Source organism: Bos mutus, chromosome 29, assembly GCF_027580195.1.
Source record: "Bos mutus isolate GX-2022 chromosome 29, NWIPB_WYAK_1.1, whole genome shotgun sequence".
NCBI lineage: Eukaryota > Metazoa > Chordata > Mammalia > Artiodactyla > Bovidae > Bos > Bos mutus.
The window spans coordinates 8,453,848-8,466,275 of NC_091645.1; the positions used below are offsets into that span (position 1 = coordinate 8,453,848).

Here is a 12,428-nt window from a genome sequence, read left to right on the forward strand (position 1 = left end):
CATACTTTTCATTTTCAGAAAATTCTACTTTTCAATTCCTCTTGTTCCATCTTGGGAGTCTCTTATGGCTTATTTTTGTGACTGCATCTTTTATTTAAATGTTCATTCATTTAACAAGTATTTATTGAGCACCCACCAAATGCAAGTTGTAAGTACTGCAGTTATACCAGTGAAATGAAACAGAAGGGGAAAAAACCCATCTACTCTCAGAAAGTCCACATCCTAGTGGGAGAAATACAACAAACCAAGTAGGTAAACTGATGGAAAATAAGGAAGAGGACACAAGAATTTGATTTTAAATGTGACTTTGTATTCTGATAATTCTGAAATCTTTAGTGGTCTCAGTATATTGCAAATTGTTTAAACTGTCACAGCAGCTTGTTTCATTTTCTGTCTGGTGATCTTTGATCGTAAGCTAGTTAACCTCAATTTTTAGCAACCTTAGGGGCCTCGTTGAGGTTTCTTGTTTTAATAGCTAACATCCATAACAATGAATGGCTTGTGAGCTGAATATGGCCCACTGCCTATTTCTGTTAACTAGTGTTTCTGGCACCAGTGAGCCTCGTTTATGTAATGTCTAAGGCTGCATTCATGCTACAGCAGCAGAGCTGAGTACACGTCATGGAGACTGTACTAAAATATTTACATCTGGCTGTTACAGAGGTCAGAAAAAAGTTAGCTGACCTCTCATCTACAGAGATATACAAAGGAACTAAAAACAAAAATCTCAGGAAGCACTAACCTATGCTGTTGGAGCAAATGAATTTGGTTCCTTAACAAAAATGCCCTTTCACCTATTAATTCTGACAAATGAGCCTAAGGAAATAATCAGAGTAGACAAAGACTTCTGCACTGGGCTGTTAATAAATGTAACAGCAAATAGTAAAAAGCAATTACCATGTCCAGAAGACATTAAATAGTGGTATATTAATAGAAATGTATTTATAGAAAAGGTTCATGAGTTCAGAAACCTACACTGTTGGAGCAAATGAACTTGGTTCCTTAACAAAAATGCCCTTTCACCTATTAATTCTGACAAATGAGCGTAAGGAAATAATCAGAGATGTAGACAAAGACTCCTGTACTGGACTGTACAGTACTTCTGTACTGGGCTGGACAAAATTCATTCTTTTGTATTGTACCCTGTTCCCTTCATTTCACCTTCTACCTTACCTGTATGATTGCTCAGGTTTTCTTCTGCTTCTGGTTAAATGCTCCGTAAGTCATCTTGGTCCTCTTTGGAGAATTTTTATGGCCTTTGTATTTTAATCCTATTCTTCTTTGTATTTTAATTCTATTCTTTTCCGTAAATATAACCAAAGTACCCTATGTTTGGGACAAAATCACTAAGTATTTCAACCCTATGATATCAATTTGCTTGTTTGTTTTAACCAATACTCTTCTAGAAAAGGGGACAAGAACTCACTATACAAACACATTCTCCATTTCCTTCATTTTTCAACCCACTGCATTTAAGCTGCTGTGTCCTCTCCTCCCTTGCTGTGATGATATTTCCACTAAGATTACTAATGATGAAGTTGTAAATCAAATGGCAATGTTTCCTAACTGTAAAGATAAAATATTATATAACTCTTATAGACTGCTTATTACAAAGTTAGTATAGAACAAATCATTAAGAAACATAAAACCACAGGAATACAATTTCCAATAAGGGTTTGGTGAGTCAAATTCTGTTCAAATTGCTTCTCATGTATTAAATCACGTGATCCTTTTAATTATCCAACGTCAGTTAATGGCAGAGCCAAGATTAAAATTCAGTTTAGTTCCAGAGCTTATACTTAATCACTATGTTTTATAACTTTTTCCATTAGGCAAATAAAACAATCATCATCACTGAAAAAAGATAAGGTGTAATTTTATTACTTTCAACACTGCATCACAATGAATAAAACAAACTAAAGTAACACACAGCTTTACAAAAATAAATTTTTATTAAAAGCAGTAGAGTCTGAGCAGTAGACAATACAAAGAGTGTAAACAATGTAAACATCACTACATTCAGCTCAGCCTGATTGAATGCTGAAAGACAACTCTAAATGCTCTATGTGCCCTTACTAGCAGGATACATTAGTTCTATTGTACACAGAAAACACACGCTAATTTTGATTGGGAAAAGTACTTTATCGCAGTCGGTCCCAGCGCCAAATGCTGGCATCATCACAAACAGCTATAAGAATGCTGCTGTCCCTGCTGAAACTGGTTTGTCGAATAGCAGCCCCGCATTTGTGATGAGTCAGCGTTGTGCATCTAGGGAGAAAACATGACAACAGGTTAAATATCACACACACACAATGCTGTCAGTATCAAACTTAAAACCAGTGAATGTAACTTACTACCAAAGTACTCAGGAAAAACAACTATTATTAGAATAAAAAAGAAATACTTTACAATATGCTGAGAATGTAAATGTTACAAATGATGTTAAGGATGGCATTGTAAGTATCAAGTACTTACTCTATAGTGACAACACTCTGAAGGAAAAGTCAGAAATTATGAAGAGGAATTTCTAAATACTTACTTGGCTTTATGAGGATCTTCTACTTCTAAATCCCAAACATAAAGTTTGCCAACCTGATTGCCCAAGGCAAGCATCTGTATAAACATATTTTAAAAACCCATCAAAAACAAAACAAAAACCTATCAAATTATTAATATAAGCTATAAAGATTTCAAGCAATCCTAAGATATCTTTCTTATTGCAGAAACATCTCAGCTCCACCCTGTGGCAATGCTCTTGGTTATTTCTTTGCATCTTATATTTCTGATTTGTAAATGAAGATAAGAGCAACTAATACTTCACAAAGGTGTCCTGAATAAATTAAACCATTTTGCAAATTTTTGAAGAACTATACAATGTACACAATTAGCATATATTCTTCATTCTGCTCTAAAGAACTATAATAAAAGCCACAGAAAATTTCCAAAGCTTTCATATAGCAAGAAATAACCAAGTAATTTGTTACCATAAAATTATAATACCAAACTTCTGTAAAATTTTAGATAACTAATATTTTGTCTCTATCTTCCATGCTGGTTTTCTATATAAGAAGATGAAAATTCCAATCACCAAAACATTAAATCTTACTAACAGATGTTATGGAAAGTAAACACCTAACTGCCACCACTGACACCTGTCAATTTCATCTATAATAAGCACTGCAGATGGTGTGCAGAGCCACAAGGGGAGAATAAATAACATCAAAGGCCAAAGCAAACAATACAAAAAAATCAAGGTAGATTACACTTAAAGAGGAAAGAGAACACAGATGCACTCAGAGAAAACTAAAATTGCATGGTTTTAAGTCAAATACTTTCAAAATGTAAAATATGTTGCTACCTTTTGCCAGAAATCCATAGAAAACCTCATGTACCAAATGTCACACTGGCTGTAATCAAATCGCCCAAGAATAGTCACATTAGACTCACTGGGTTTAATTTTATCTATATCATCTTCCATTTTGCCAGGTTTCCAGCATACAATGGCATTTTCACAAGACTTAAAAAAAAGACACAAGATAAAAAAGAAATGTTAATTGTAGAACTGAATTTTAAACATTACAAACAAAGCTTTTCTCAACTATCATTTCAGAATTCACAGCTCTTTAAACCTGGTTATCCCTCAACTGAGTCCAATGATAAACATATTCATTTGTATTTGCAAGAATCAGTATCTACACTTACAGATTATCAACAGATTTTAACAATACAAAAGCATTACACTATCTAGAATATTCATTTTTGAAGTCACAACTTCTCTTCCAAACCAAGTTTCAGCCTTAACTACTTCAGCATACAGAGACTTAAGTATTTTATAGCAAAGATAAAGTTACAAACATATTAGAATACACGGTTCTTCAATATGACCCCTGCTAATTCCATCTTTCTCTATTTCACTTCTAATTTCCTGCAGTTCCAATCTCCTGTGGTTCCCTTTATACAGTTAACTATTAATCCTTTGTCTGCAGTATCTGTACTACATGGTAGGTACTCAATAGATGTTGTAGGAAAGCTAATGAATTCATAGAAGGGGCCTTACAGATCGGATTATACAAAAGGCAATAAAAGCAGTGATTCAATATCCCAACACTGGTAAGGAGATGGGAGTGAAATGGGCTGAGTTACACCTTCTCTGTCCTGCAACAGTGAAATCTTTACATACATTCTACTTTAGTAGCGAGTGGTGGAGAATACAATGGGAGAAGAAAATGCAACACAGAGGGCACTATTTATATTACTGTGTAGGCTAGTGGTTTGCCAGTTAAGGAATCTTTGGCAATGTCTCTGGCTTCCAGTTAACAGAGGCCAGAGAATGCTGAAAACTGCATGTAGAGAACAGCTCCTCCCACAAAAAAGAACTGTCTGACCTCATTATCTCAGACCCAGGACTGAGAAATCCTGGTGGAGGTGAAGGATGCTTACTGGAATTTTACAGGACACATTCCACACAACCACATATGGTAGCCCTGTGGGGTTCACTGGCATTTCAATGGTTTAACAGCGGGGTCATAGGGAGATTAGGGAGTGAAGAACATGTTTTTTTTTTCTCTGCCCTTTTTAGATTATATAAAATCCCAGGGTTACAGATCCATTATACAAGTTCTTTATTGTAAAGTACCTTAGAGAGCACCCAGTCTGGTGACTCTTTTAAGTGCACAGTTGTATTGACAGCCTGTAGAGCTTTCTTTAAAACACATCTTGGTCCCAACCCCACTGAATCACAATTTCTGAGAGAGGAGGCCAAAGCAGCAGAACTGTAACATAGCTCTTCAAGTGCTTCTTACTGACTGTACTGGTAAAGGACCCTTAGTCAGTAGAGTCCCCTCACAGAGAGCTAAAGCATAGGGAGGTAAAAAGAGTCTACCCACACTAATGGATGGCTGGACTTGAAAGTCATCCAGAGAGTTTCTAACAATTACAAATCCGCAGGTCCTTGTGCCAGATGTAGAATACATGGGGACGAAGCTTAGGAATCTGTTTTTACAATGTCCTCCCAGTAGTTCTCATGTGGAGCCAGATTTGAGACCACCAATACTCAGTTCAGCCTCTTAGCTAAAATGCAGATATCTTTTCCTATCATCTGATTAAGTTCTAAGAGCAGAAATTCTAGACCTACTGCCTTTTTACATCTGCTTCCAGCAACCAATGAAGTAGAGGTACTTTTCCCTATTCATCTCACTAAATACAACTTAAAAGTCTGAAGGGCAGGGAGGAAGCAGACTGGTTAAGGACCCTGGGACATGAGGGACACTGAGTTCCTTGGTTTTGCCTCCTTTCTGTATCCCAGACTACATGCTAGAGAAGGTAGTGACTCAACAAAGCTAAAGACAAAACAAAGCCCCCCAAAGCCTACTCTCTCCAAAGGATCAGTAAAGTGGCAACCCAGCATAAGAGAAAATTTTCAGGTAAACAATACCACAGAAAAAACTGTGGACCCGCCCACATACCAACCAGCACAGTCCCAGTGGGGATCCCTTCTCACAGGTGGTAACTAAACACTTCAAGTACATAATACCCTGCTGACTCCTCCCTACTCCTCATGGTAATGACGTGACTCCTCCTCCTCTCTGGCTGGGGTTGTATTAGAGGCAAGGTAGCAAAGAGTCTAGAAAATCCCATGGACGGAGGAGCCTGGTAGGCTGCAGTCCATGGGGTCGCTAGAGTTGGACACGACTGAGCGACTTCACTTTCACTTTTCACTTTCATGCACTGGAGAAGGAAATGGCAACCCACTCTAGTGTTCTTGCCTGGAGAATCCCAGGGACGGGGAAGCCTGTTGGGCTGCCATCTATGGGGTCACACAGAGTCGGACACGAATGAAGCGACTTAGCAGCAGCAGCAGCAGAGTGTCAAGAGAAGTGGACAACAGAGGGTGAGATGGTTGGATGGCATCACTGACTCAATGGACATGAGTTTGAGTGAGCTCAGAGAATTGGTGATGGACAGGGAGGCCTGGCGTGTTGCAGTCCATGGGTTGCAAAGAGTCGGATACAACTGAGCAACTGAACTGACTGACTGAACTGAACAGAGCGCCAGGACGTTCACAACCACCTACCACAGTGTCAGCTGAGACCACCCAGGGAGCAGTCATGCGGGCTCCAAACCCCTCCCTGCTAGGGCGGTGTCAGCAGAGTCCCCGTGAAAAGCCTAAACTCTTGCCCCTTAGAAAAGAGACATCACTAAGTCAACCAAGTGGGGAATGTCCCCTGCCACCTGCCAATCATGAAGCAGCATTCACTTTACAGCTGAAAATTTATCAAAGGAAGCCTGCTGTAAGAGAGCTAAATAAGAGCCCAAGTTTCCTAACAGTACCCAAATTATCCATATCTCCATCAAAATTCATTTTTCATACCAAGAAATGTAAAATCTCAACTTTAATGAGAAATGATAACAAGAGACACAAACAATGAGATGACACAGATGTTAGAACTATCTGACAAGGATTTTAAAGCAGAGTCGGACACGACTGAGTGACTGAACTGATCTTAAAAATGCTTCACCCTAATACAAAATTAAAAGTTCAAAATCTGGAAAAAAAAATGGTTCAATAAGAAATTACAAACACACTTAGAATACAGTCTCAGCAAAGAAAAGAAAAGGTAAGAACCATGTGGAAATTTCAGAACTAAAAATACTATAATCAAAGAACAACTGAAGGGCTCACCAGCAGGAGAGAGATGAGAGTCAGTAAATTTAAAGTTAGAACACAGAAATTACCCAATTTGAACAAGACTTGAACAAAGAAGTTACCAACTGAAAAAAGAAAAACAGACTTATTAAATGACAGAGTCTCAGGGACCAAACAAAAAATCTAAAGTATCATTAGAGGACAGCGGGGAGAAAAGGGGGATAAAAAAGAATTTGAGTAATGGCTGAAAAATCCCCATATTTGGGATGAATTATGTCCCCTAAAGACCTACAGATCCAAGATTCAAGACAGTAAATGAATCCCTCAAAGACATAAATATCAAGCTGAGCACAGTCAAACTTCTGAAAACTAAAAATAAAGGAAAAAAAAAAATCCCCAAAGCAGTTAAGTCAGAAAGAATACCTAAGCTATAAGGAAAAACCAATTCCAATGGTGGCAGATGTCTCATTACAAATGACAGAGACCAGAAAGAGGGGGAACAACAGTGTTCAAATGTTTAAAGAAAGAACTGTGGGATTTACTGAATCCTCTATACACTTCAGGAATAAACCGGAAATGAGGACATCCCTAAACTAAGAAAAACTAAAAGAATCTGTCAACATTCTAAATCAATAGCTACAGAATGTTCTACGAACAGAAAGGAAATGATAAAAGAAGGAATCTTGGAATATTAGAAAGGAGGAATGAACAGAAAAAGCAAAATGAGTAAACACAAAATTCTCCTTTTCTTCAAGTTTTTAAATTCTGCTTGATGGTTCAAGCAAAAATTGTAATATTATTTAACAAAGTTCTCAATTGTAAAGGAAATATTTAAAACAATTATAAGTGCAGGACAAAGTGGGAGATAAGCTTCCTATACTGCATTTGAAGTGGTAAAATGCTGATATACTGATGATCACATACATATACTGCAACTCTCAGAGCAAACATAAAAACAAAACAAACTACACAAAGAAATACACTCAGAGGTAGTACAGATAAATCAAATTGGAATTTTAAAATATGTGCATATAACCTACAGGAATTTAGGGGAGAAAACCCAGAGAAATGAAAAAAAAAATTAAATGCCAGACAATGTAACAATTGGTAAGTTTAAGGCTCAAATATAAACAGTCTAAATTTACAAGCTAAAACAGTTTCTCAAAGTGAATTAAAAAACAGTATGACCCAACTGTATGTTGTAAGAAACTCACTTTAAATGTAAGAATACACGTAGATTAAAGGTAAAGGGTTTGAAATAGATATACCATGTAAGCATTAATTAAAGGAAAGAAAGAACGGCTATACTACAAGATAAAAGGAGACATCAAAGCAAAAAAATCTACCAGAGATAGAGATGGACCTTCCACAATGATAAAAGGGTCAAGCTACCAAGAAAAAGCAATACTAAATGTGTATATGCTAACCAACAGACCTGCAATATGTCACAGAACTGAAGGAGAAAGGGAAAAATTCATGATTAAGGTTAAAGACTTCAGCACTTAAGAGCAGACAGACATCAACAAAGAAACAGAAGAATTCAACCACACTCAACCAATAGGATCTTGGAGAAGGAAATGGCAACCCACTCCACTGTTCTTGCCTAGAGAATCCCAGGGACGGGGAAGCCTGTTGGGCTGCCGTCTATGGGGTCCGCACAGAGTCAGACGGACTGAAGCGACTTAGCAGCAGCAGCAACCAATAGGATCTAGCTGACATTTACACAACACTCCACCCAACAATAGAACACGTTCTTTTCAAGCTCCCATGGAACATACCCAAAACAGGGTCATAAAACAAATCTGAAAAATTTTAAAGAATCAAAATCATAAAGAATATATACCGACTGACCAAAATGGAATCAAACTAGAATCAGTAAGAGAAAGATAATGAAAATTTTCCAACACCTAAAAACTAAATGGGCTTCCCTAGTAGCTTAGTCAGTAAAGAATCTGCCTGCACTGCAGGAGACCCAGGTTTGATCCCTGGGTTGGGAAGATCCCCTGAAGAAGAGAATGGCAACCCACTCCAGTACTCTTGCCTGGAAAATCCTATGGACAGAGGACCCTGGCAGGCTACATACAGTCCATGGGGTCGCAAAGAGTCGGACATGACTTAGTGACTAAACCACTACCAAAAACTAAATACCACACTGCATATGCTGACTGGGAAATTTATAGCACCAAAAGCTTACATTAGAAAAGTCTTGACTAAATAATCTAAGCTCCCAAAACTAGCAAACAGAAAAACAAAATACACTCATAGGAAACTAAAAAAAGGGAGACAGGAAGTAACAAAATAATTTTGACAAACTCCTAAAAAGATTGACGGAAGAGAAGACATAAATTACTGATTTCAGGAATGAAACAGGGGCTATCACTAAAGACCTTGCAGATATCAAAAGGATAATAAGGGAATACTCAAACAGCTCTCTACACATAAATTTTCTATTAGATGGGATGGATCAATTCCTGAAATAGCACAAACTACCACAACTCACCCAATATGAAACTTCATTCGAACAACCTTTTCACTTTTAAGGAAATCAAGTTTTTAATTTTTAAATTCCTCCTCAAAAATTTTTAGGCCCTAATGCCAGTATTATTGATATCAAAACCAGACAAAGACAACTAACAAAACTTCAGACCAATATTATATATCATTAATACACATAAAATTCTTAACAAAATATTAGCAAACAGAATTCAGCAACATATAAAAAGAATTATACAGCATGACCAAGTAAACTTATTTCATTGCATTAATAGGCTAAAATAGAAAAAACAATGATCATATCAATTGACGCTGAAAAAGCATTTGACAAACTTCAACACCTATTCATGATAAAACTCTGAAAAAATTAGGAAAAAGAACAACTCTCAACTGGATATAGAACATCTACAAAAATCATACAGCTAGGACTTTCATGGTGGTCTAGAGTGTCTGGCAATACAGGGGACAGTGGTTTGATCACTGGCGGGGGGAACTAAAATCCCACAGGCCGCAGGGCAACTATGCCCGCGCACCACAACCAAGAACCTATGTGGTACAAGGAAAGATCCTGAATGAGGTGACGAAGGTCCCGAGTGCCGCTACTAAGACCTGACACAGCCCAAAAATAAGTACTAAAAAAGAATCATACAGCTGATATGTGTAATTGCAAAAGACTGAATTCTTTACCCCTTTAACATCAGAAACAAGCCTAGGAAGTCTGCTCTTAACACATTACTGACCAGAGACATATTAATATATCTTTTGTTACCTGAATGCTATTGACTGGAGATGTTATCAATGTTTTTAGAGTGATACAATCAATATCACCATGTGAAGCTGTTAGAGCTAAAACTGCACCAAGGGTTCATCATACAACTTATGACTATCATTATCACTTACATTTTGTTCCAACTCTGTGTATATTATAAACATAAAATTTTCAGAAGTGACATGTCATGAAATTTTGAGGAAGAATTTTTCAGTGAATTTAATGCGGATACGTTCTATGTCTAAGTGACATATATACTAGTGTCTCAGAAGATGATAGTTCTTCCAGAATATAGTTCTAATTCAGATGATGTGAATATCAGACCAACAAAAAATCTTAGTGATAGATTCTGATACAAAGTGAAAATGCAACAGTGCTGGAGACTGCTCCTGTACTTCTACACAAGAGTGGATTGAAGACAACATTTCACAAAAATTGGAGGAATTATAGGTATGTAAGGTGTAACTGACCACAGGTACCTGTACAGTGTTAGTGAAATAACAGAACTAATTTTTGACCAGTCAAAATAAATATCACCGGCCACAGGAGTTAGTTTCTGCAAAAATTCCCCAGTCATTAATGACTTAACACTGCTATTCAATGTAGTGCCAGAATCATGTCAGTTAAATGAGACAAGAAGTGGAAAGTTCTTTAAAAATTCAGTTCAGAAAGGAATATACAAAAACTGTCCTTATTTAGAGATGAAATGATTTATGTAGAAAATCCCAAGTAATTAGCCAAAAAAAAAAAAAAACCCCTCAAACCACCCTTCTTGAACTGTAAGTAGTTAAAATAGATAGGACTCAAGATTAATACACAAAAATAAATTTATTTCTATATATTAGCGATGAACACAAAGAGATGGAAATCAGAAATACCATTTATTATAGTCACTCAAAAAAGAGAAATACTTAAGGTATACATCTAACAAAGTAGGTACAGGACTTGCATGCTCAAAACTACAAAATGCTGGGGGATTCCCTGGTGGCTCAGTGGTGAAGAATCCATCTGCCAATGCAGGAGACATGGGTTCGATCCCTGATCGAGGAAGATCCCACATGCCACAGAGCTTAGCCCATGCACTGCATTATTGAGCCTGTCCTCTGCAACAAGAGAAGCCACTGCAACGAGAAGTCCACGCACCACAACTAGAGAGCAGCCCTCACTCGCCACAACCAGAGAAAAGCCTGTGCAGCAAAAAACCCCACCACACCCAAAAAACAAAATAAAAAAAATTATACTTAAAAACACCTACAAAATGCTGATAATAAAAAATCCAAGAAGGTCTAAATAAATGAACAGACATATCAGTCAAGGACAAGAAAACTAAGCAGAGTAGATATTAATTCACCACCAAATTGATACACAGGTTTAACACAACTCCAATTAAAATGTTCCTTACCCTCAAAGAAATTCCAGCAAGATTTTCAGTAAATGTAGACAAGATAATTCTAGACCTTATATAGAAAGGCAAAGGAACTAGACAAAAATAATTTTGAAAAAGAATAAAGTGGATGAAATCACTCTACCAATTCCAAGACTTATTACAGAGCTAGAATAATCAAGCCTGTGTATGTAGTGCTGGTAGAGGGAACAGAATAGAATAACCAGAAACAGCCAGATACAAGCATGGCCAAACAATTTTGAAAAAAGTGCAAAAGCAATCCAGAGGAAAGACAGGCTTTCAACAAATGGTACTGGAACAACTGGATAAACTATAGGCAAAAATGAACTTTCTACCTAAATGTCATACAAAAACTAACTTAAAATGGACCATAAATTTAATATAAAACATTATAAAAACTTTTGAAGGAAACACAGGGGAAAATCTTTAGGATCCAGGGCTTAGTGAAGAGCGTTTCAAAATAATAGCAAAAGCATTATCCATAAAAAAATAATTAAAAAAAAAAAAAACTTTATCAAAACTGCAAATATTTGCTCAGCAGAAGACCCTGTTAAGAGAATGAAAAGACAAGCTACAGACTGGAAGAGAAAATTTGCAAACTACTTATCTGACATAGGATTTAGAATATATGAAGAACTTTCAAAACTCAACAGTAAAAAAAACAAAACAAATCCAATTAGAAAATGAGCAGAAGATATGAAGAGACATCATTGAAAGGATATATGGATGGCAAATAAGCACATAAAAAAGATGTTCAACACCACTAACCATCAGGGAAACGTAAATTAAGACCATGATGATGTATCACTACACACCTATCAGAACAGCTAGAATAAAAAATAGTGACAATACCAAATGCTGGCGAAGATTCGAAGACACTGCATCTTTCATACATTGCTGGTGGGAATGTAAAATGGCACGGCCACTCTGGAAAATAGTTTGGCAGGTTCTTAAAAAACTAAACAAACGTAACCATGACCCAGCAATTGCCCTTCTAGGCATTTATCCCAGAGAAGTGAAAACTTACGTAAGTCCACACAAAAACCTACACACGACTGTTCAATAGCAGCTTTATTTGTAACAGGCCAAAAACTGGAAAGGACCAAAATGTCCTA

At 36.8% G+C, this 12,428-nt stretch overlaps 1 protein-coding gene across 2 annotated transcripts in view; it reads right to left on the reverse strand.

The window, feature by feature from the left end:
• Window positions 1-1,859: 1,859 nt before the first annotated feature.
• Window positions 1,860-12,428, reverse strand: part of EED (embryonic ectoderm development) — a 31,001-nt gene continuing 20,432 nt past the window's right edge. Inside the window, exons 10-13 of one of the 2 annotated variants that reach the window (XM_005903468.3) lie at window positions 12,166-12,240; window positions 3,359-3,517; window positions 2,540-2,613; window positions 1,860-2,268 (exon numbers count right to left, since the gene is read on the reverse strand). In XM_005903468.3, the coding sequence (XP_005903530.1) occupies window positions 2,142-2,268; window positions 2,540-2,613; window positions 3,359-3,517; window positions 12,166-12,240 (435 nt within the window). In that variant the 3' untranslated portion in view covers window positions 1,860-2,141. The remainder of the gene's footprint in view (window positions 2,269-2,539; window positions 2,614-3,358; window positions 3,518-12,165; window positions 12,241-12,428) is intronic. The other variant, XM_070365282.1, reaches the window with a different exon arrangement.